Genomic DNA, 25408 nt, shown 5'->3' on the forward strand with positions numbered 1-25408 from the left:
TAGCCGCCGCTTCCTCGGCACTTCAGTTACCCGGAGGTCGCTACAGGGGCCTGGGGCTCGGTCGCCCGGAGACGGAGCCCTCGAGGCCCCCTTCCCCTCGAGCACCTCCGCCGAGTCCGGGCGCGGCTCCGTCCTGCCCGCGGAGGAGGCTCGCTTTCTGGGCAGGCGGCGCCTTGGCCACCTGGCAGGGCTGGGTCGCCTAGCAACGGCGGGGTCCTTCCTGGCTCGGCGGCGCTCCGGGCCTGAGGGGAGAAAGCCGCCGCGGAGGGCGCTGGGGGCCGGCGGCGGCGGCGGCGGCGGCGCCAGGGGCGGCAACGGGACGGCGGCGCGGGGTTGGCGCGCCCCGGAATCCGGCCTCTGCCCTTGAGGGGAAATGAGCTCCGCCGACGAGGCCCGGGTGGGCCCCGCGGCCGACGGGCCTGCGCCGCCCGAGGAGGAGGAGGGCGAGGGGGGCGGCGAGGCGGGCGGGAAGGAGTCGGCGGCAGACGCGGCCCCCGGGCCCAGTGCCGCGTTCCGCTTCCTGGTAACTCGGCGGGAGCCGGCCGTGCGGCTGCAATATGCGGTGAGCGGCCTGGAGCCGCTGGCCTGGTCCGAGGACCACCGCGTGTCCGTGTCCACGGCCCGCAGCATCGCTGTGCTGGAGCTCATCTGCGACGTGCACAACCCGGGCCAGGACCTGGTTATCCATCGCACCTCGGTGCCCGCTCCTCTCAGCAGCTGCCTCCTCAAAGTAAGTCGCCCCCTGCGCCCCAGCCCTGGGGGCTCCTTCTGCCCCCCGCCCGCGGCCGCGTTACCGGTCCCTGGGGGATCTTGGCCTGCGCCTACCAGCGATTCCCCGCGTCGCATCCAGAGCTTGGGGCTGAGGCGTTGGGGTCGCCGTATTTTAAAAAACAAAAATTCTCGCGGCCGTTGGCGCCCAGTTTTCCAGATCACCCACCCCCTTCCGACGCACACAGGTATCCCCGGAGCTTTCGTCGCAGCCAGGTCCTGCCTTCGCCCCGGCGCCCGCCCCGCGGCTGGCGCTGGTGACTCTCCCTGGTGCTTTCTGAGACTCCACCCCCTTTGACCCAGCCCCAGACCTTGCCTCTACGGTTGCTCCTATTGTCTGGAATCGACTCCCTGAGGCCCTTGTCTGGCTTTGTTCACGGGGACGTGCCCTCCTCTTGCGCCTCTTCTGCTTTGGAGAAGAAAACTTGGTCCTTTTCATTGCCTCAGCTACCTTGGCGACTTTATTATATGACTGTTCCTTCTCACCTTGAGCAGCTGGGTAGTCCAGTTTTTTCTTTTATAGCGGAAAATCTTTGGGATTGGAGTGACAAGGAAAGCTTTTGGAAATAAATGCGGTTCTTAAACTTCAAGGCCTCTGTAGATGTAGTGTTTTCAGCTTCGTATAAATTAAGTTGGCCTTCAGAACTTTAGGGTTCCTAGTTTTACTGTTTCAATATCACTGTCTTCAAGTTTATTTTTTTGCCCAAAGAGTAAATCAGATCGTTCATTTGTGGCTTAGAAGTATAAAAACTTTGGGCGCCTGGGTGGCTCAGTTGGTTAAGCGACTGCCTTCGGCTCAGGTCATGATCCTGGAGTCCTGGGATCGAGTCCCGCATCAGGCTCCCTGCTCGGCGGGGAGTCTGCTTCTCCCTCTGACCCTCCCCCCTCTCATGCTCTCTGTCTCTCTCTCTCATTCTGTCTCAGATAAATAAATAAAGTCTTTAAAAAAAAAAAAAGAAGTATAAAAACTTTCCCTGTCTCCTTTGTAAATCTTTATGCGTACACGTGAGCTATAGAGAGTGTATGTTCACTCATTTAGCAGATATTTGAATAGCCCCACGTATCAGCTAGGTGCTGATCTAGGCTCTGGAAATAAAGCAGTGTACAAAACCAAGTTCCTGCCCTCATGGAGCTTACATTCTTTAGCAAGTCATGAGCCGTGTACAACTGTAATATCAGATAGTGATAAGCATTATAAAGGTATATATCTATGCCCAGAGAATGTTGTTTATGTGAAAATGAAAGGTTTTTAAACTTTTTTTCTGCACTGCCATTTTTTTTTTTTTAAAGATTTTATTTATTTATTTGAGAGCGAGAATGAGAGAGAGAGAGAGCTTGAGAGGGGTAGGGTCAGAGGGAGAAGCAGACTCCCCGCTGAGCAGGGAGCCCGATGCAGGACTCGATCCCGGGACTCCAGGATCATGACCTGAGCCGAAGGCAGTCGCTTAACCAACTGAGCCACCCAGGTGCCCCTGCACTGCCATTTTAAATATGAATCATTAGCTGTGGGTACGGTATAGGGAGCCCACACCACTTTTTTTTTTTTTTTTTTTTTTTTTTTTTTAGCACACATGAAAGTTTTAAACAATTCGTTGTTGAGTTAAATCACTGGTAGACTGATATGACTAAACCCTGAATATCTTGGAGAAGATATGAACAAATTGGTTCGAGTATAATCACATCAGGTAGACGGATCTTGGTAATACTGTGAAATTGAGAAATGGATGGAGGCAGAAGAAAGGGGCTTTAAAAGATACATTCTTACCATTTCTAAGGATGTTCATGTGTACATGAACTAGAGAAAACTAAGTGTGTGTGTCCAGTGTGGTCCAGATTTAATGCTTTAACAGGGAGAATTTATTTTTTTTTAAATTAAATTTTTTTTTAAAGATTTTATTTGACAGAGAGAGAGAAAGCACAAGTAGGCAGAGCGGCAGGCAGAGGGAGAAGGAGAATCAGGCTCCCTGCTGAGCAGAGAGACCGATTTGGGGCTCTGTCCCAGGGCCCTGGGATCATGACCCTAGCCAAAGGCAGACACTTAACTGAGCCACCCAGGCGCCCCAGCAGAGAGGATTATTTAAGGGGGGGGGGAAGGGGCAGAGGGAGAGAGAGATTCTTAAGCAGGCTCCATGCCCATCACAGAGCCTGTCGAGGGGCTCAATCCCACGACCCTGAGATCGTGATCTCAGCTGAAACTGAGAGTCAGGATGCTTAACCGACTGAGCCACATAGGCGCCCCTAGCAGAGAGAATTTAAAGAATGGAAGGAATAGTGAGGGGAGGCACTTACATCAGGGAATGTTATCTGGTGGTGAATCTGAAGGAGACCTGAAAGAACGTAGGATTTGTTTTGTAAGAGGAGCAGAGGAAAGGGGCATCCAGGTAACAGGAATGAGTTGTCCATCTTATTCACCTACATAATTAAGTTACAGGCATACTTTATTGTTTATATAAGTAATGATGGATTAACAGACGATCTCTTCTAGAGAGAGAAAGTGAGGTGAGGCCAATTTGGGAACGTAGGAAGGTCAGTCTGAAGAAGTTGGCTTCAATTTAGGAAGCCCAAAGGTGCTGTAACAGTTTCATAAGCATGGACTGGCCTGGGATGGTTCAGGAATAAGAATCTGGTGGGCCTAGAGGCAAGAAAACAATTATTGGGGTCAGTATAAAATAGAGGGTACAAATTTGGGCTTTGGCACAAAATAGCAGGATAGGCCTGTCTATACAAGGGGGATGATAAAACCTGTGTTGTTTAGACTTTTTTTTTTTTTTTTGAGAGAAAGAGATAATGCATGTGCACAAGGGGTGGGGAGGGGCAGAGGGAGAGGAAAAGAATCTTAAGCAGGTTCCATGCCCAGCATGGAGCCTGACATGGGGCTTGATCTCATGACCCTGAGATCCTGACCTGAGCCAAAATCAAGAGTCTGACGCCTGACCAACTGATCCACTCAGGGGCCCCTAGACTTTTTGGAGGATTAAATACATATATGTATGTATGTGCATATATAGATGCGTATATATGTACACGCAGATAATCAGTACAGTGTCTTGCAGCCTGTAAATACGCAAAGTAATAAATTTGGTCATGCAGGTATGAAGAAATAAGGGTCTGGATTAATACTGTAGCTGTGGATATGAGATATCCATAATATTCTGATAAAAATTGGGACTCTCATTGGTTGTACAACTGTCTAATAAGTAATAGGAAATCTTTTGTATTCTGCTTGTAATTGGTAGATAGCCTGCCTAAAGTTAATTACTGGCATCTTCCCCTCCTGTACTGTTCTTTGGTATGCGCATCACACAAACCATCCATCAGTTAGCAGTCTTCCTAGACTAGGACCATTTGGTGAATGAATGCGGAGTTGTCCCTGCAATTCTGAAAGAGGCCTCTGTCGCGTAAATCTGGGCTGCAGTGGTAGGAATGTAAAGAAGTCTGTATCAGTACTTTGATGGCTTTACCCTTTGGCAGTGCCTAGGGATTTAAGCTGCTCAGAACTGTCCAGCTTGCCTTTGCTCTGACATGAAAGGTGGCCATTCTGCAGCCTGGATCAGTTTAGTGTATGGCCCTGCTAGAAGGCTAGATGCTCCGCTCCTCTGAAGCTTTTGCTCTATGACCCCATTATTTAGATTAAGAATTTCAAGAAAATACGCAGTTACATAAAATAGTTCAAATATTATCTGCTATTTGCAAGTTACTGTCCTGGACACTGAGTTTATGATATCAAGGAGACTGATATAAGTGAATGATATGAAAAGCAATAAAATTGTGATTTAAGAATAATTTGTAATTTTTCTTCCCATTGGAGTGCTGATTTAGCGAATCATCTAATTGGATACAGTCCCAAATTCTAATAATATTTGTATAACTAATTTTAGTCTGCATAAATTGTTAGGAGCATGAGAAAGTACTAACTCCATCCACATTAAGTTAAATAACTATGGGCTGTCTTTGGAATCCTATTCCTACCTTCAAGAAGCTTCTTGTAGAACAGCTTCAAGTGAATTTCTGTTCATTAGGTGCTTACAAAGGAATTAGCCATTAGTAGTAATAGTGGCCAATTGGAAACAGGATAGTATATAATTAAATGATTGGCTGGGTGTGGTCCTCTGGGAGCTGGACTCCTATGTGATGTGCTCCTTGGCCAATCTCAGTACGTGTTTAAATTTGATAGCTGGTTTTGTGACATGGAGACTTGGAGGGGCAGTGTACTCATTCAAACTAATATATGAGAAATTACTACACGAAACTATTCAGGTTTTCCCTGTTTAAATCCAAGCTGCTCTCTATCCTGTCAAGAATTCTTCCTATGGGGCGCCTGGGTGGCTCAGTTGGTTAGGCGACTGCCTTCGGCTCAGGTCATGATCCTGGAGTCCCGGGATCGAGTCCCACATCGGGCTCTCTGCTTGGCGGGGAGTCTGCTTCTCCCTCTGACCCTCCTCCCTCTCATGCTCTCTGTCTCTCATTCTCTCTTGTCTCAAATAAATAAATAAAATCTTTAAAAAAAAAAAAAGAAAAAGAATTCTTCCTATGGTGAGTGAGAACAAGGGTTGCTTTTATTTCACCCTCTGCTTCTATTTCGGGTTATAGGTCCTGTGACGTTTACTTTTAGTTCTAGAGTAGCTTTTATTTGTAGTAAATTTACCTATTCTAAGGGTTATTGCTTAGTATACAGTGTTATAAGATTTGGTGATTTTTATATCTACCCTTTATTTGGTGGACAATTTTATATCTACCCTGCATCTTACATACTTTTATTAGGTCTCATTAACTTTTACTTAATTCCCAGAGAGTATTTATCCTCCTCCTTCTGCTCCTCCTCCTCATCACTAACATTTATTGACACTTATTAATAGATGCTTTACAGGTGTCTGGCAGCTCAGCCAGTAAGGACTTTTTTATCTCAGGGTGGTGAGTTCAAGTCCCAAGTTGGGCATGGAGCCTACTTAAAAGATGCTTTACATATATTGACTTATTTAACTTTCCTAATGCTATGAGACATGTATTATTGTTCTCTTTTTATAAATGAGAAAATTAGGGCCAGAAAGTTTAAGTAATTTGTGCAGGGTCACAGAGCTAGTGTGTGATAGAGCCAGGATTTGAACCCAGGTAGTCTGGCATCATAGCACAGATTTTCAGATGTTAGGCTTCATTCTGTCATATTTCAAATTTTATCTACCCATACAAAGCTCTGGGCTTTGATTAGCATTATTTTGTTAACAGGCTAGCCAGCTGCACCTCTGTTTAGTTGGGCTTTCCAGTCTGTTTATCTCCAGCATGTCCATTAGTGTATCCAAGAGGCTACCTTAAATGCCTTTCTAAATCAAGATATACTGCCTAAGACACCATTTTCAGAGTATTCTTTAGGATAATACAGGATGACACTACCCAACAAGGTTCTATTGTTTAAAAAAAAAAACAGTTTGGAAAACTCTGGTTAAGTCAGCAGCTCCCTGGCCAAGGCATTTAATGTGTTCCTGAGACCCTTCAAGGAGAAATGATGTGTAACATACAACGTTCCCAAGACTTATTTGGCCACAGGACTCTTTTTCAAGGGACAATTTAGGGGAGTAGTGTTCTACGTAACACACTTTAGGAAAAGTTAGTCATCTCATTCATTTGTCAGATAACTTTTTATTTACTTTTCTATGCTTATTATGTCACTTAGCAGTTTCAGCAGAAAGACAGTAAGATTAGATTTTTCCGATTATCCTATGCTGGTTTCTAAGGATCACTTCTGTCCACACAAATGTTTCTTTTTCTTTCTTTCTTTCTTTCTTTCTTTTTTTAAGATTTGTTTGTTTAGGAGCGCCTGGGTGGCTCAGTCAGTTAAGCATCTGCCTTTGGCTCAAGTCATGATCCCAGGATCTGGGATCTAGCCTGGCATCTGGCTCCAGGCTCCCTATTCAGTGGGAGTCTGTTTATCCCTTTCCCTCTGCACGCCCCCCCCCGCCCCACTCATGCTTTCTCTTCCCAAAATAGAGAGCGTATGCGACTGTGCTGGGGGAGAAGAAGAGGGAGAATCCCAAGTAGACTCCCCGCTGAGCACAGAGTCCAACACGAGACTCAACCCTACAACCCCTGAGGTCATGACCTGAGCCGAAACTAGAGTCGGACACCTAACTAACTGAGCCACCCAGGCACTTCACAAACCTTTCATTGTTAACAACTGAGGGATTTTATTTCCTAGCAGGCTTAATGGTCTGTAATATTTGTTATCTATTTTCCATTTAGGGGATATTTTAAAGATTTTTTTTTTTTTTTTAATTTGACAGAGACACCGCGAGAGAGGGAACACAAGCAGGGGGAGTGGGAGAGGGAGAAGCAGGCTTCCCACAGAGCAGGGAGCCCGATGCAGGGCTTGATCCCAGGACCCTGGGATCATGACCTGAGCCGAAGGCAGACACTTAATGACTGAGCCATTAAAAATGAGCTGAGCCATACAACTGTTTATTGTATTCTGGTTTTCTGATACATTCCTAGTTATCCAAGCTTTATCAAGGACTAGTCAGTCATTTGGAGTTCAACATCTTCAAAGTTTATCCTGTGTCCTGGAGTGTAATTCCTCTGGGCTTGGGGACTTAAACTCATTTAGCGTGACTTTTATTGTATCCATATATGTCTTAGGCTTGAATTCCTTTGTAATCATGTAATAACTACCCTTTCCAGTTTGAAGATCAGCCTCTATGTAAAAGGAGATTGTCACTAAATCTGAAAGATTCTGCTTTCTTTCTCTGGATCAATATCTCTAAAGATAGTAGGGTCAAGTGCTTTCCTCTTCCTGCTTTGCACATATCAGAAGACATACTTCAGTTGACTTCTGCTTTGTTTTGGCTTTAACCTTCCTGGCTCTGGATCTCTTTCTTTTGGTCATTTATCTCTTTCTTTGTTTTTAATGTCCCTTTAAAATCTTTTTAAAGAGCTTGCCATTGTACACCCAGGCACTAAATAAACAGCAGTGCTGATATGTGTCACAAACTTGGAGAAGGGAGAGATGGGTGAAAGCCAGAAAGATCTCAGAAGGCTTCAGAGAGAGAATTAGACCTGGTAGGATGGATGGGATTTAGATAGGAAGACAGCATTCCAGACAAGGGGCCCAAGGGAGCCCAAGGAGGGAATACTCAAGAAATGGCAAGTAGTCTAATCAGAGTGGACATTATTCTATACAAACAGTGGACAGAGTGGTTGGGAGTTGGCTTTCAACATAGTTTCTAAGTGAAATTTTAAATAGAAACTTAAAGCTCACGTTTGTATCCCAAAGACCTTGTAAAAATCCAAATATCCAATTGTATCAAAGATGTATATGGGTATGTGTTTTAATGAATACTGAACATGTTTATGGTTTTGTGACTAGTTCAGCTAAATGCTCTGTTGACTCTTAAGGATCAAGTACATCTCTGTCATGGCTATTGCTTATTATGGCAGTTCTAAGAAGAATGTGGGAACCAGGCTTTGAATAATGGCAACATTTATTCTGATCCGTGAAAAAATTTTTACTTCCTGAGTAAGTACTCCTTAACTTTCAGACATGTACTTGATCTTTTAAATGCGTGTCTTTCAAAATTAACAGGATTGATACAAAATTCTGACCCAGTTAATACTGATTAATCAGTTAGTACCCTAAGTAATGTAAATGTATTCCTCTTAGAGTGCAGTATTTATCTGATAGTTTTCGTATCTCTTCTTTTCAGGTTGGCTCAAAAGCAGAGGTTGCTGAGTGTAAGGAGAAATTTGCCACCTCGAAAGACCCCACAGTCAGTCAGACTTTCATGTTGGATAGGGTGTTCAACCCTGAGGGGAAGGCATTGCCACCAATGAGGGGATTCAAGTATACTAGCTGGTCCCCCATGGGTTGCGATGCAAATGGCAGGTGCCTCTTGGCAGCACTGACCATGGACAATCGCCTGACCATCCAGGCTAACCTCAACAGACTACAGTGGGTCCAGCTGGTTGATCTGACTGAGATTTATGGAGAACGTCTTTATGAGACCAGTTACAGGCTCTCTAAAAATGAGGCTCCAGAGGGGAACCTCGGGGACTTCGCGGAGTTTCAGAGGAGACACAGCATGCAGACACCGGTCAGAATGGAGTGGTCGGGCATCTGTACCACTCAGCAGGTCAAGCATAACAACGAGTGCCGGGATGTGGGCAGTGTGCTCCTGGCAGTCCTCTTTGAGAACGGTAACATTGCTGTGTGGCAGTTTCAGCTGCCCTTTGTAGGAAAGGAATCCATCTCTTCGTGCAACACGATTGAGTCAGGCATCAACTCTCCTAGTGTTTTGTTTTGGTGGGAATATGAGCACAATAATCGGAAAATGAGCGGCCTTATTGTGGGGAGTGCTTTTGGACCTGTAAAAATTCTTCCTGTCAATCTCAAAGCAGTGAAAGGCTATTTCACTTTAAGGCAGCCCGTTGTCTTGTGGAAAGAAATGGACCAGTTGCCAGTGCACAGCATTAAATGTGTTCCGCTTTATCACCCTTACCAGAAGTGTAGTTGTAGCTTAGTGGTGGCTGCGAGAGGATCCTATGTGTTTTGGTGTCTTCTTCTGATCTCCAAAGCAGGTCTCAATGTCCACAATTCCCATGTCACAGGCCTTCACTCACTGCCGATTGTCTCCATGACTGCAGACAAGCAGAATGGAACAGTATATACTTGTTCCAGTGATGGGAAGGTGAGGCAGCTGATTCCCATTTTCACCGATGTCGCATTAAAGTTTGAACACCAGTTAATTAAACTCTCAGATGTGTTTGGCTCAGTGAGGACACACGGGATAGCAGTGAGCCCCTGCGGCGCATATCTGGCCGTCATTACAACTGAGGGCATGGTCAACGGCCTCCATCCCGTGAACAAAAACCACCAGGTCCAGTTTGTTACTCTCAAGACCTTTGAAGAGGCAGCTGCTCAGCTCCTGGAATCTTCAGTTCAAAATCTCTTCAAGCAGGTAGATTTAATAGATCTTGTACGCTGGAAGATTTTAAAAGATAAACATATCCCTCAATTTTTACAAGAAGCTTTGGAAAAAAAGATTGAAAGCAGCGGGGCCACCTATTTTTGGCGTTTCAAACTTTTCCTCCTGAGGATTTTATATCAGTCAATGCAGAAAACCCCTTCAGAAGCATTATGGAAACCCACCCATGAGGACTCCAAAATCTTATTAGTTGACTCCCCTGGAATGGGCAATGCTGAGGAAGAACAGCAGGAGGAAGGCACATCTTCCAAACAGGCGAATAGGCAGGGCCTGCAGGAGCGGAGCAGAGAGGGCGACCCGGAGGACCCCACCGACGATTCCCTGACCCAGGCTGGAGATGCCGGGGGCCGTGAGCCAATGGAAGAGAAGCTCCTGGAGATCCAAGGGAAAATTGAAGCTGTGGAAATGCACTTGACCAGGGAGCACATGAAGCGAGTCTTAGGTGAGGTGTACCTGCACACCTGGATCACAGAGAACACTAGCATCCCCACCAGGGGCCTCTGTAACTTCCTGATGTCTGACGAGGAGTATGATGACCGAACAGCACGGGTAGGTATTTTCTTAGCAGAAAACACTAAAACTGTAAAAGGTCTGCTTCCTTCATGTGGGAGAAATGGTCTAAGTGGCATTCCTAACCCAACTTTTGCTTTGATATTTTGTAGGTAGTTGATTGGCATGAGGTGCAGGAGAATAAATAGGAAACATAGATTAATGCAGAGGACACATTCAAATCACACAAAGAATATTTTGATTCTTCCTCTCACCATGGCCTTTATTGATAGGCAGGGTTTATGGGCTGAGATTCCCCAGGCCCTGGATGAGCTGGAGGAGGCTTCAGTTAGCAAGTAGTATGTGATTGGGCGGTCACAGCAGGGGTAGGGTGATACCGTGCTTTCTTCCCTTCCTTTTTGCAAAAGGTTCTGGAAGAATGGGGATTGGAGGTAGCACAGGGATTGGTCACACTTGGGAGGAGTTGAGATCTTTTTATGTAGTCAGGGAGGGCATGTTAAAGTAAGCAAATTATTACTCATAATGTTTTACAAAACTGGGCATAATCTTTATTTTGATTTAGAAGCATCTTAGAGTCTTATCCAAAATGTATTCCACAGAATTCAAGTTCCTGATAGAACACTAGGATTCCAAGCTTGAGGAAATGCTGTATACTCTGTCCTCCTCTTCGAGGTTCCCAGTATCCCTTAGCCTTCTAAGGATTCTGAGAATTCCTGCAGAAGAGACACCATTTAACTTTCTGTAGCTCGTTGTTATCCTGACATCAGGGAACCTTTCTTTGTGAACTAACAGCTGCTAAAATCCTGAAGAACAGCAACAAAAAAAATAAAAATAAACCTGAAGAACTTGTGTTGCAAGGAACATAGTTTATACTAAAATATTCAAAACCACAAAAGTGTGTGTTCCTTTTTATTGTTATGGCACTTATTCTCACTGCCTAGAGTCTTACTTAAAACTGAAGGTAATAAATTAAAATATCATCGTGCCTAATGTTAAACCACTCACAAATTCCTTGTTGCGTTTGCTTATCGGAAAATTGTGTGTGTGTGCGCATGTGTGTGTGTGTGTGTGTGTCCACCCCTAAAATCATTACTCACAGGATATTTGCAGTAATCTCAAGAATAGTTACGATGTCCCTTTCATGTAACTGACTTTTCATCTTTGAAAGTCAGCTTTTAAAAATTGTTTCGTTGTGGTCTGAATCGTGCAGAAGAGTTTCCTGGTGGTCATTTTTCACAGGACCTAGCAGGAATATTACAAGAGTCAGTGGAAGATTGACAAAACATTTTAGGAAATATGTGGTGGGAGCTGGCGGGAATGGGTTAGGTACTTGTCCACGTGTGGCATGAGCGCGGGAACCACCAGCATAGTGACAGGGCCCCGGCAGAGCTAGTTTAAAGAAGGGAAGATGGTACCTCTGCTTATTGATATAACCGAGTTTTGATTAGAAACACTGCATTTCATGTCTTAAAAAATCCCACTATGTGCATAAAATGAACCTTTTCAAACCTAGTGCATTGATGTACTAGTAATTATGAATTGTTTCTGAGATTCTCAGCCTGGTGTGTGGGTGCAGTTAGACCAACAGTTTTTATTATCGCCACCACTGCCCCCCTCTCCCCCCCCCGCCCCCGCCCAGCGTTTTTAGGCTTTTTTTCCTAATTGTTCCTGCTTGTGACATTCTTTTTTTTTTTTTTTTTTAAGATTTTATTTATTTATTTGAGAGAGAGACTGAGAGAGAGAGAGCATCAGAGCGGGGAGGGTCGGGAGGGTCAGAGGGAGAAGCAGACTCCCTGGCGAGCAGGGAGCCCGATGCGGGACTCGATCCCGGGACTCCAGGATCATGACCTGAGCCGAAGGCAGTCGCCCAACCAACTGAGCCACCCAGGCGCCCTGCCTGTGACATTCTAATAACAATACAGCTATATTTTGTATATATTTGTGATACATACTTAAATGCACTTTATGCCTAAAAAGGGTAAGAATTTTTGTCCCCCCAAGAACCAGTATTTGCCCCTTGGAAGGAATAATGTCTCCCCCTCTGGGGATGTGTGAATTATACTAACACAGGTGGGCCTGCATGGTTGAGGCTAGTGAGAGCACATAGAAGCAGTTCTTCCTCGTGTAAAATTTTAGTGCATCTCTCCTGGAGGAATTCTAAGCGGATTGTGTCATGGCAAAATCCCTGCTGGAAGGGACCATAAATTAGAATTCTTAAGGCTGAAAAAACAAAAAACCAAAAGCCAATGGGCTTTAGGTTTGTAAATTATATACAGTGTACGTAAGACACTCTTCTGAGCTATTAAGATACCTTCAAAACTTCAGTGAACTAATTTTAGTGAATGGTTGAAGTAGAGAGTTCTTTCACAAGAACTTAAGTGTAAATGGATTAAAAACCTCGAAGGACATTATCTCCTAGTAAGATGAGAGTTCTTTTTTTTTTTTTTAAGATGAGAGTTCTTGAGGCTTGGTGTCTCCCATTCCTCCAAATGATGTAGCCAGGGAAGGTTTTTTCAACAAAATAATGAAACAGATTGTTTTTTAGACTTTCGTTTTTAAAGTGGTGTAATCCTAATAAAACAGAAAAGCAAAGCTGAAGTAGGGTCAGGGTCTAGAGCCCGCCCTGTCGACCTCTCTCTCTACCACTTGCTGCCACAGCGGGGCCCACCCTGCTTCTGCAGTGAGGCTCAGTGGATCGCAGGCTGCAGGCTGCTAGGCTAGATTGGTCGTGGGTCTTGGGGCTATCAGAAAGGGAAATTTTCTTTTTTAATCCTGATTATATTTGTACTTTGTAAGCCTCTCTTAAAGAATGGATATTTGTACAATTCTACAAAGTTGGTATTTCACATAATACTTGGCCCATAGAGATGATCTTTTTCCTTCTTAAAGTCAATACGTTATAAAGAAGAGCTAAATACTTTGTTTTCCAACAGAACTCTGAACTCCATGTTTCAGGAGCTGCTAAAACAAGGCAAGTGATAAGATTTTGGTTTTCAGAACAGTTCTTCCTTTAGTGGTTGGGGTTCACCGTGTTGTCACAGGGTCCCTGAATGAATTTATCCTTCTCAGCCAGTCGACACACGGTGAGGGTCTAGCTTGGTCGCGTCCAGACAGTATGACCAGCCTACGTGGAAATGCAAATCTCCTGGCTTGTGTACGGCCCGGCGTATGCTTTCATCCCTCCGTCATGGCAGGAGGCTTTGTCTGCAGGAAGTCTCGCACTCAGACCGCTGAACATTGCTACTGCTTTGTCTCACTAGGTGCTGATTGGACACATCTCAAAGAAGATGAACAAACAGACTTTCCCTGAGCACTGCAGTTTGTGTAAAGAGATCTTGCCATTCACGGATCGCAAACAGGCAGTCTGCTCCAATGGCCACATTTGGCTCCGGTAAGCCATTTTACGCCAGACCCTGCTTTTGCTCATTTTCCAGTTTTGTGTAGCACAAGCCCCTCTAAAGTGTTTATGCGAAATGCATGTTGTCTGTGCCACTAGGTGGGAGAAAAGCTGCTGTTAAAAAGCAAGATGTAGGCTTTTTTAAATCAGTCTAAGGCAGGACACTCTTTAAAGAGCTTTTTTTTTTTTACTGCTTGAGATAGGCGGGGGTTTTTTTTAATTTTTTAAGATTTTATTTATTGGAGAGAGAGAGCATGAGCGGAGAGAGGGAGAAGCAGACTCCCCGCTGAGCAGGGAGCCCGATGCGGGGCTCGATCCCGGGACCCTGAGATCACAGCCCGAGCCGAAGGCAGACGTTTAACCACCTGAGCCACTGAGGTGCCCCAAGAGGGATTTCTTTATTTTGGTAATACTGTTTTCCTTTGAGGTAGCATTAAATTTTTAAAAACTATTACAAAAGTAGTATCTGTTTAAGCTAGTGGAATATGAAAGAAGAGCGAATGCACTTTTTTTGCTTTAAGGTGGAAATCATCCTTCTCTCGCTGTCCCGTCTCACTGTGAGAGGGCATCTTGGGGTGCTCAGATCTTACAGACCTGTGAGCTGCCTTTGACACCGGTGGTCACTCCCCCTCTTCTTCCCTGAAGCCCCATCATCTCCCGGCTTCCCGCACACAGTCCCCCCTGGTTTTCTCCCTGCCTCTACCTCCTCCTCTGTTGTCTTTGCTGATTCTCTTTCATCTCCTTGATTTCCATCTTGAACCTGTTTTTCTTCTGTCAGCACTTCCTTGGCAGTCACATACCTGTACGCTGGTGGCTTAAATGGATAGCTTTAGCCTGAACCGCTCTACCCTTAAATCCAGACTTTTATGTCTGACCCCCAGTTCACTGTCTCTGCTTGGAAGATTAATAGGCACTTCAAATTTGAATCCAGCCTTTTCTCGCTACCTCCACCTCTGTAGTCCCCGTGCGAGACACTATCTTCTCTTGCCCAGATTATTATAGTTCCCTCCCCGCAGGTGCTCCTGGTGCCTTCCTTGCCCCTTCCAGTCTGTACACAACGTGGCCACAATTGTGGTCCTGTTAAGACTTCATCCATTCCACCCCTCTCTGCTCAGAACTCTCCAGAGGCTGCCCATTTCTGATGAGTAAAAGCCAAAATCCCTTTAGTGATCAGAGCTACACAACCTGGCCCCCATACCCGTTCTGATCTCATCTCCTAGGTTTCTCCACCTTGCTTACCTCACTCTCAGCGCACTGGCCTCATTGTTCCTCAGGTACACCACTCCTACTTCAGGGTGCCTGCCTGGATTGCTCTCCCAGCAGGTGTCCACATGGCTTCCTCAGTGTCCCTTTATCGATGAGGCCTTCCTTCATGGCCATGCTAGAGCTAGAGCTGTAACACCCTGCTGGCATCCCCTGCCCTCCCAGTGTTTCCCGTCGCTTTTCTTTGCCTTATCGGCCTCCCAAGCAGCCATCACCACTGCCTATGTGGTACTTTTTGTTTCTCCCTCTCCTCTGGAGGAGAAAGCTCCGTGGGGACAGGGAATTTTGTTGTTTTCTTCACAGCTATTCCTAGAACAATGCCTGGTTCATGGTAGGCACCCATTTAATTTTTTAAAAATATTTACTTTAGAGAGAGTGCATGCACTCAGTGGGAGGGGTAGAGGAAGAGAGAAACCCAAGCAGACTCTGCGGTCAGTGCAGAGCCCGATTCAGCTCAATCTCATGACCCTGAGATCACAACCTGAGCCAAAACCGAGAGCCAGATGCCCAGCTGACTGTGTCACCCAGGTGTCCCCACCCATTTAATATTTTAAATTTATTTTTAACAGAAACAGGATTGTGCTACACATCCTGTCTTTTATTTTTTTTTAAGATTTATTCAAAAGAGAGAGCAAGCATGCAAGCAGGGGCAGAGGCAGAGGGACAGAGAGAGAGAGAGAGAGAGAGAATCTTCAAGGAGACTTCATGCTGAGCGCAGAGCCTGACCTGGGGCTCAGTCCCAAGATCCTGAGATCATGACCTGAGCCGAAATCAGAGTCGGCCACTCAACTGACTGAGCCACCCAGACACCCTGCTACACATCCTATCTTAACAACTTGACAATTCTCTTCTCAAAATATTGTGGACATTTTTTTTCACATTACTACATAGATTCCCCCCCTTTTTTTTTAAGATTGATTTATTTTATAGGGGTGTGGTGTGAACAGGGTCAGGGGCACAGAGAGAGAGAGAATCTCGAGCAGACTGCCTGCTGAGCATAGAGCCCGACGCAGGGCTGGGTGCCGTGAGCCTGAGATCATGACCTGAATCAAAATCAAGTCAGACGCTCAACCAACTGAGTCACCAAGTGCCCCCAGATCCCATTTTTAATGGCTGTAGAGGTTTTCACAGTATAGATGTTCTGTTATTTACTTCCTTATTGATAGATATTTGGATTTCTTCTGATTTTTACTGTGTTCTTATGCTTTTTTCTAATTTGATTTTTAGGGGAAGAATGGGAAGCAAGTTTGTAGTAGTAGTAGGCTTGTAGTAATAACATCTAACATCTGTTGAGCACAACAAGCATGCATGGGGGCACTGCGATCGTTTCTGTTTTTACAGGTGAGGAAAGTGGGGCCTGGGGGAGATGAATAATTTGCCCAGAGTCATATAGATGGTGATTGGCAGAGCTGAGAGCCTGGCAGTCCGGCTCCAGAGTTCCCATGTGTCACCACTATGCATCGTTGTCTCTCGAAGGGTTCCTTCACAGAAATGATCTTCATGTTTGCTGGATGGACTTAGTGCCAGAATGTCTCGGTATAATTTCTCCATGTGAGAATGGGTGCTTGCTCTCACTCAGGTATAGCCTTTCTTCTGTGTAACCAGGTCTTTACTCGAGGTAATCCTACTTGGGACTCTTTTCCCGCCACCCCCTTCCTCTCTGTATTTCTCTGCTCCTTAGTTACTCAGCTGAAAAACTGATCTTTTGGGAAACCTTACCTACACAACCCACAGTGCACTCTCTACCATCTCCTAGCATGTCACCTTCCCTCACTAGCCTGGTCCCGGTGGATGCCCAGTGGTGAGTGGTCACAGGATGGAGCTGAGCCTGTGAACATTTGTTCATGTCCCAACTCATTTTTTGTACCATTAATTTTGTCTTCTATATCTTTCAGGTTTTCCCACTGTACTCTCAGACTCTTAAAGATAGTGCTTATACCTAATCTTAAAAATCACATACAAGAGTAATTTTCCATATAATACACGTTCATCTTTTTTAACATGTCAAAAACTCAAAGCATGGGCAGAATAAACGATTTCTCAGACTTGCAAATGGCCAAAAAAGAAGTTGCAGTGACTGGATTGGAAGCTTTGTATCTCTTGGCTCAGCAGCCGGACCCTTCCTAAGTGTGGTCTAGGTCTAGCCAGCTTTGTGCAGAGGGTTACACTGTTGCCATGGACTTGAGAACTATTTCTATGCTTTCCTGGTTAGTGTATGGTTTGATAGTACCCGTCTGTGGCTTCCTCCTGATGATACAGTCTGTCTTCTCTCAGGTGCTTTTTAACCTACCAATCCTGCCAGAGTTTGATATACAGGAGGTGTTTGCTCCACGACAGCATCGCCCGCCATCCAGCTCCCGACGGTGAGTGCTTTCCCAGCCTCAGGAGGGTCGGGCTCCACCCTGCTTCGCCTGAGGCCGTTGGGGACCGTCAGCAGGCTCGTTCTGCTCTTGACAGCATGATCATGAAGCCACAACTCATTAAAAAATGAGAATTGGAATAGGTCGTGTGAAAGTACACGTTGCATTTTAGTGCGTAAGGAGGGCAGCAGTTTGCTCTTCTGTCCCTGCAGACAGATCATTCATTCAAGAAAATGTCAGAGCTTGTTTTAGATGGCAGATAGAGATTATATTTGGACGGAAGTTCTGCAAATGATAAGGTATACAAGGACAGCATTGCTAAGCCAGAATATTCGCATATGCACTCGGGGTCATTCTTCCAGTAGCCACGATGGGATTTTTCGGGTTGGTCTATATTCTCTTTCCTAATAGCCCACATTTCTGAGATGATGAGTTTGAAATAAGATCATAGACATGAGCCAGGAGTTAGTGACTTAAATAGTCACACGAACGTCAGATTCATGACCTGAGGCTCAGTCACATCGCACCCCAACCAAATGAGCTAACTAGACATGTTTGGGGGAAATTTATGGTCTCGATGAACTAAAACAGAAAACACTCCACATAAAACTCTGCCCCCCTTTTTTTATTTTTACTCTAAACCAGCTGAAGCTGTCTCGTTTGAGAAGTCAGTGTTGGCAGCTTGTATTCTAACTTGTTACCATGGAAAATGCAATCACATACAAAAGTAGAGAAAAGAGTGTAAAAACCCTTATATGCCCATTATTCAACTTCAGCCCTTGTAAGCTCATGGCCTTTTAGTTTTCGTCCATAGTCACCCACTCATTTTTCTCCTCTTACTGCATTATTTTGAAACAAATTTGGGGAATACCTAAACACTCACTGCGATTGAGAGTCGGTATGCTATTTAGACAAAAAATCAGGAAAAGATCGAGACAAATCAAAGAAACACCTGCCAATTGACTTTGAGTTGAGCTACATACAGTTTTGGGGGAGAAGAGAATCTGCGGGATCTGGAGGGCAGTCGTAGAACAGGGTGCTCACAGACCAGGGGAGTTTCTTAAAGGGGAGAAGGTGTTGACCCAGTATACTCACGTTCTGCTCCAAGTCATGCATTTAAAAAATTACCATTACTGTAATTTTATAAAAGAGTATTTTCACATTAACAGTGTATGAAGGATATCATCTCAGAACAAAGTATAGTCCTTTCAGCTGAATAAATTGAGCTTTATGAATCACTGATTCATGACCCTTATGTTCCTGTTCCCTCACAGAGGGATGAAAATGTCATCACACACGTAGCTTTGGGAAGCACAGATTCAGTCCAGCCTCGTCTGGAACGTGGGAGCAAGTGCTTTGAGAACACAGAGCCGGACCCAGGTGCCTGTCCCTTTACACGGCAGCCCAGCCAGGGCTTAGCCCGTCTGCCTGCCTTCTCTGAAGCTGACACTCAATGCCACTTGTCTTCCTCTCGCAGATCCTGACTGGATTAAGAGGTTACTGCAAAGCCCCTGCCCTTTCTGCGATTCTCCTGTCTTCTGAACGTCAGTGGTGGGGAGCTAGAAAGGGCACATGCTCTGTTGCGGAAATGCCCTCTGGCCTGAAGACGTGGGATGCGCTGGCTAAGCCTGGCCTTCGAGTGGGAAGGCCCTCTTCAGGAGTGTAAATAGGGCCCTGGGAACTCATTTCTGAAGTACAGTCTCCATCTCCAGGGACTAAAGGAGATCTTTAAAACGACTGAGTGCAGAGACTGTAAGTCATTCTGAGAGGAACACGAGCCCCCCACTCCTTACCCAGTGAGGAACACTTATTTTTCAAGTGTTCTGACTGAAGCAACTTGAACAAAAAGAATGCCCTATCATTTCTGGGAACAGAATGATCTCTTCTAGAGAGTTGGGCTAAGGGCCTTGCTGGACCGAGTTAGGCTTTAATGCTTGCCTTGATCTGGAACTGCCTTGTGGCTCCCCGGAGTGTAAATCACCTGTCACTGGTGTTCGGTGTGCCCCCAGACATTCCGAGCGTCTAAAACAGCGCTTGGTCCTGATACTTGGTTCTCCACAGATAGCCCCAGATCTGTGTCCCACGGATTCTTGTTTCTCCTGCGTACTGAAAACATGCTCATAAAACTGTATTTTCAAGAGGTTGAGGCCAAGACTAAAGTTGGTTTTAATGTGTCAAAAAATCAGGTGATTCTTGTAAGTAAATAACTGTGACTTATTTTTGATGAGCTCCCACATTATCAGATTTCCAGTCCTAACTCCTTAATATGTCCAGGATGTCGGGGGTTCCCATTCACCCATGTCACCTCCCTGCTTCCGACTGACTGTCATAGCCCAGATGAGATATTTGTACATAGAAGAAAAAGACTATTTTCTCCCTAAAACTTTCAGTGTTTTTAATATTGACATGTCCAGACATTTCATTTGTATCCCCTCTCCTCTATAAGAACGTGCAGTCCATCTAGAGACTTCCAGAAAACTTCCAGAAAGCGATGGGCAGCCCAAGCATGGAGGTGCTTGTGGTCCGCTGCCCCAGGTATGTGTGGCTCCGTGGACGAGAGCCTGGGAATTTCTTCTCAGCAAGGGTCCTTGATGTTTTATAACACAGGTATTTTCCTGTGGGCTTTTAAGAGGAGATATTAGGCATTAATTGGTCTTAAAATCTAAAATTAAAGATGGACATTCGGATATTACAGTGTTCTTGGATTGCGAAAATAGCGTCCTAGGGATTGGTGCTAATCAACAGGCCTGTGCTGCACGCGTGTGGAAATGGTGCATACTTCTGGGAAGGAGGATGGCGAGTATAAAATGTGAAATTCCCACTCCTGTTACATGCTGTCTGTTTTGCCTTTATTCCAACATTTATTCCTGCCTTTGTTGTGATTCCTCAGTGAAAGACGTTTGTCCTTGCCATGTGGACAGGACACTCCCGGACACGACCACAGGCCGCTGTGTCCGCGGGGTCGCAGGCACTGGCACTGAGCCCTTCAGGCCTCCGAACAGCCTGCCTGACATGTCTTCTGTTTCCTATTCAAATCGTGTGTTGTCTTCTGGGTTTAATTCTGTATTTGTTGGAGTCTTCTGCTTATCTTGCTCATCTCGGTCATTTTGGGAATAGTGTTGACCCAGATTCTAGGGCCCAGGACGTTAAATTGGTTTTCAAGAAAGAGGGGCAGGCGGCATTAGAATCATGAGAAGCACGGCTCCGAGCCTGTATGGTTGCACTTGCTCGCATCACGGGAACCACGACGGTAAACGTGGAGATCATGTCAAGGAATTATGACAGTGTCCTAATCATGGGATGCTTAGTGTCCCTTATTCTTTGTTCCTAATCAGGGTCAGTGTTTGAGTTGTTCTTATTGGGGAATTCTGTGCTGCTGCCATTTAAAACTTACATTAAGTTCTTATTTAGAGCAGTTGTACATTTTGGGGGAACTTCACCTCGTGGCAGTTAACTAAAAGGGTCTCCTGAATTATTTTGTATGTCGCTGTAGGAATAAACATGGCAACTGTTTTTCTAGAACATGGCTTCTCTCTGCATGGGGCTAGGCATTCTTCAGACTCTGAAATCCACCCAACACCTCAGCCTGAGTTTCTGTGCCCGGAGTGGGGAGACCTCCCCCTTCTCCCGCCTGCCCCCCTCGTGCATGGCAGCATCGTACACACAGCCGGCTTCTGATTTTACTAAGGGTCCATGCACCCGATGATGGAGTGCCAGTCAGTGGGACTTTGGGAAAGCAGGGGTGACACCCGGAATCTTCCAGCTCCCTGCCTCTCCTGGCTTAAACTTGTCATGCCCTCCACGCTTCCTAAAATGTGCCTGATCTGTTTCGTGGATTTCAAGTTTATCTCCGCTGTCACTGTAAGAACGGTTTCAGAAGCGGCAGAAATGGTAGAGGCCAAGTTGCCGCGCTGCCTGGGAGTCGGGAGCAAAGACTGTAAGCAATTAGACCTTTTCAGCTACAACACGGTTGCATTCGGGGACTCTGATATCCACACCTGTATCACGCTTTCTCTGCCTGGGGTTAATTTGTCCCCATTACTCCAGATAAGAAATTGATAGCTTGTTATGCTTGATATTCATTCTGAAATCCTCATGTGTCCACCACCCAGACTTCAAGCAGTCTCTACCTGCTATTACATCTGCCAAAACTACCAATTATTTTTCAGTGTCAGGAGTTATTAGAACCACTGGCGAAGCTTGTGGTTGAGTGTGACATCTTTCTGCTTCTCTCTAAGAAGGTTTTGGGGATGTTAATGTGGAAGCATGTGGGTTGGACCTATTCGCAAGTGTCACAGGTTAATTAGGTGAAAGGAACGTTAAAGGGTAATAAATATAAAAATATTTTCTGTTGTAATTACAACGCTATCAGCTAAGAAGCAGAAGTTGGTGCTTATTGGTGCTTGTTAAGAGGAACACAGTGCTGGTTTTATGAAATACCTGCCCCCCTGGCAGCTAAAGACAAACTGCTTCAGAGTTTGGTGAATTACCGCAGCTCCTGGCATGAAACCAAGATTACCATCCCAGGCCCTGTTCAGCCTGCTCGCTCCTGACCCCTGTACTCTCTCTTGCTTTTCCTTCCTGGTGAGGTCCTCTTGATTTCCCTTCCTCTTCTTTTCTCAGCTTCAGGACATGTCCAGAGCTAGCAGATTTCATGTTTGAAAGAACAGTAGATCAGTGATAAAATTTCTAAAAATTACATCACACAGTAGGTTTCCCTTCCTAAAAGAGACGATAGCACACAGTGGTTTTTCTCTCTAACGGTAAGAGTGTTGGTTGTTAACTTGGTAAATTATATCCAGTTTTCTTCAAAACTCTTAATTTCCCTGGCAGAGTGCTCAGTAACTCTTGGCTGGCCTTTGGGGCCAGAGTCTGCTAAATTGGAGCTCCTCGCCACTACCCGCCGCCCTCCCCAAGCCAACAACGTCCCTGACAAGCAAAACTGCTGGTTAAGTCAGCCGGCCTGTTTTTTAAGGGAAAGGTAGATCCTGCCCTTTTGCTTTTTAGAGACGGGGCAGCAAAAACAGCCAATAGCCAGAGGAATCAATGAACGTCCTCAGTTAGCCCACCATGGACTGTGGTGGGCCTCCGTGTGGCTCCTCGTAGTAACGGGTCCCGAATATACCGTGAGGCTCCGACGCTTCCTTCCTGTGTGGGTGGAGTTGAACAGTTCAGGACGACTACAGGGTGTCTGGAGAATCGAACCTTTCCCCTCCAGGCTGTCCGTTTTAAAAATGCCTCTAAAATATCTAACTGAATCGTTTTCATTTTCATTATTAGCGCAAGTATCGGCACCTTCAAGCAGAGTAAGCTGTGTCTCAGATCTCATGGTTAGTAAACTTGGAACTGCCCTTTCTGGAAGCTGAAAACGGTTCTTGGACTTAAGAGCTTCACGTCTATTTAAAATGATTACAGAGCAGGTGAAATCTGACTCTCCTTAAGTTGAATTAGGTCCACTTTGCAGAATCTAGAGTTGCTTCTAACGATCTAAAGTACTGTAGCATCACTATCCTGATGAAAAAGCAGGGTTTTCAGAAGACGGGGAGCTCGTTTCCAAGGCGCTGATCAAAATCAGTATCAGGGCTTGAAGCCAGGCCGCGTCTGGTAGACGGGATGCAGCCTCCCATCTGCACGTGTCCTTTGTTTTAGAACAGGGCTGTTTCTGAAAACTTGCCGGGGACACCAATCAGTTTAATGGGGGAATGACTATAAAAACATCCTATAAAGAAGTTAGTCCTTTTGGTGTAGGACTCCCCCAACCTCTTCATCTGATTCGGTGATTCAGCTTTTCTTATCTTGCATTTTTTGAGTTATAATTATACTCGGGGGGGGGTCTTAATATAGTCTGAGGTCCTACTCAGCTTATTCAGAGCAATATTATATGAATTTCCAACTTGGGGGTGCCATTCATTCCAGGCGTGGCAGGAATTGAAAAAAAGGAAAGATGATGCTCTCCTGCCAGCATAAAGGTGTAGGCTGTCCAGGTGAAATGTTGTCAGTGGGTTGGGGAAGATTTAAATTGCAGAACTCTAAATCTTGTTGATCTTTGCAGTCAAAATTTGCTCATCTCACCGTCATGAACTCCCGTTACTTGCATAGAAAGACCCTGTCAGGTGGTCGGACTGGACCACATAAGAGGTGGTGACGGCTTGAGCACTTCCTACTTTATCCGTTTCACATTTGCCGAACAGGCTGGTGGGGGTTAGGGCGGTTTGGTTTTGGTACGAATGCAAAATGAAAAGCAAAAATGGATTATTAGGTCTTCTTCAAGACTTTGACTCAGATTTGTACTTTATGAAAGGAACATGAATATCAAACCTGTTTATACAGAAATAAGACTGTATAGAAAACAAAGTATGTTGTGTATAGTGATATTTTATGTTTACCCAATGCCTGTGCTAATCTTTGTGCTCAGCTTTGAATTATATGTATGTTTACATAGGACTTTTTTTAAATAAAAAGAACGGGCGTCTAAAAGCTTAAGGTATAGAAAGGAGATAGTTTCTTAATTCTTACCATCTGATTAGGTGGTGTGTTTTAGACTTTTGGTGTTTAAATAAAACTTTTAAGAATAAGAATACCTTTTCCTTGGAATACCCCGCTTCCAGTAAAGTGGGCTGCTTCTCTGCACTGTACATAGTGTTCATTATTAGATTGTAAGCTCCTCGAGGGCAGGAACTGTCTGCTTCATCTTGGTAGCTCCTGCAGCACCTAATGTAAAGTGCCTTGCAGAGAGTAGGTGCTCCCGATTCATAGAATGAGTAACTTCCTGCCACCTTTAAGATGGAGCATGGCTCCCTTCTTCCAGCACGTTCAAAACCACAAAGACTAAGGACCTGCCCGAGGAGGGCCCAATTCCTTCTTGGGTTTGAACGGAGTGTCCTGGGTTGAACCGGACCATGCCATATCCTTAGCACTGTCTAGCCTTCTTTCCCTGAAGATCCTTCACCAGTGTCCTGAGCTTTTATTTAATACTTAGGACAAAGGTTGCTGGAAAACGTTTGAAGTGGAAATTATAGAAAAAATGAAATGGAGATTTTGGAGGGGGTGCGTGTGTCCATACACGGCCCCGTGGGGAATCTTACTTGAGTTACCACTAAAAAAAAGGTAACGGTACTCGGTTTCTTTACCAGTTAGCTGGTTGGCCAGTTTTCCAGTTAATGGAAGATCACTGGTCTTTCACTTTTCCCCATTTTGGATACCCCTCCGTGGCTCGTATGGTTCCAGTGCTCAGAGTCCAGTCAGGTTGCGGGGGTGGCCAGTGCCGCGCACATGGCATCATGTTCTGTAAGCGTGGGGTCACCTCGAATGTGTCGTGTTTGTATGCAGAGCCACTGGTAGCCTCTTGGTCACGTTCTTACTCAAAATAAATAAATAACAGAATTATTTGTATATTGTTTGCATATCTTATCAGGTGCACATGGTTTGTAGCAAAGTTTAGGAACCGCCGTAGGGCCGACACCATCAGCAGCAAAGGTAAGTAAGGCCCAGGCCTGAGCGGCGGGGGCGGAAGGAGCTACGGACGTTAGGGAAACGGCCAGTGGGAACTCCCGTCAGAATCCGTGCAGTGTGCCTTTGGTTGATTCCAGAACACGGGGTGAGGAACGTAAGGGGAAATCAGCAGGAGAGCGTCAGTAGTACGTTAAGCCACATGTTCTCACCAGTGTCCTTTAGATAGTGTCTGGCGAGTTCCTAAATGAAGTGCGGATCCGGGGTTTCCGCAGGGAGGCACCTGTAACTCGGTCCTACGGAGCCACCAGGAAAGCTGGACCCGGAACAGGATGAGAAACCGAGTAACTTAGCACCTCAGAGTAATAGTAAAACTGCTCCAAGTCGAAGGCAAAGGGAAAACTTGAAAACAAAGAAAAAAGACAAGTTCCCTTGCAAGGAGCGGTAGTCAGACCCCAAGGAGGACTTCCTGACGGCGACGGGCACAGTGGGAAGGCTGCAGACGCTAACGCGGGGCGAGAAGGGAGCCACCATCCTAGAAGGCGGAACGCCGCAAAAATGAGCTTTAAGGATGAAAGCGACGTTTTCGGGCAAAAGTAGGAAATGACGCATCACCAGCAGACCAGCACTAGAGGAGACTCTAAAGGGCGGGGAAGGCAGGTTTGAGGAGCGGCAGGAAGGAGAGCGCAGGA

General features: G+C 45.5%; 1 protein-coding gene across 3 annotated transcripts; it reads left to right on the top strand.

Moving 5' to 3' along the window:
- The first annotated feature begins 223 nt into the window (after positions 1-223).
- GTF3C4 (general transcription factor IIIC subunit 4) lies at positions 224-24106 on the top strand. 3 transcript variants are annotated; one of them, XR_010407938.1, is made up of 6 exons: positions 224-730; positions 8460-10286; positions 13508-13638; positions 16135-16248; positions 17182-17270; positions 18745-18761. XR_010407938.1 is itself a non-coding variant. In XM_045883414.3 (5 exons), exons 1-5 carry the CDS (start codon positions 374-376, stop codon positions 18807-18809), a joined length of 2469 nt encoding a protein of 822 aa, XP_045739370.1. In that variant the 5' UTR covers positions 224-373; the 3' UTR covers positions 18810-24106. The 3 variants fall into 3 exon arrangements, 1 of the variants encoding a protein (XP_045739370.1); XR_010407939.1 differs by lacking the exons at positions 16135-16248; positions 18745-18761 and adding an exon at positions 13181-13218 and having other exon boundaries at positions 17182-17200; XM_045883414.3 differs by lacking the exon at positions 16135-16248 and having other exon boundaries at positions 18745-24106.
- The last annotated feature ends 1302 nt before the right edge of the window (positions 24107-25408 follow it).

Source organism: Mirounga angustirostris, unplaced genomic scaffold, assembly GCF_029215605.1.
Source record: "Mirounga angustirostris isolate CCGP_5_RB_7025 unplaced genomic scaffold, mMirAng1.0.hap1 SCAF_15, whole genome shotgun sequence".
Classification (NCBI taxonomy): Eukaryota; Metazoa; Chordata; class Mammalia; order Carnivora; family Phocidae; genus Mirounga; species Mirounga angustirostris.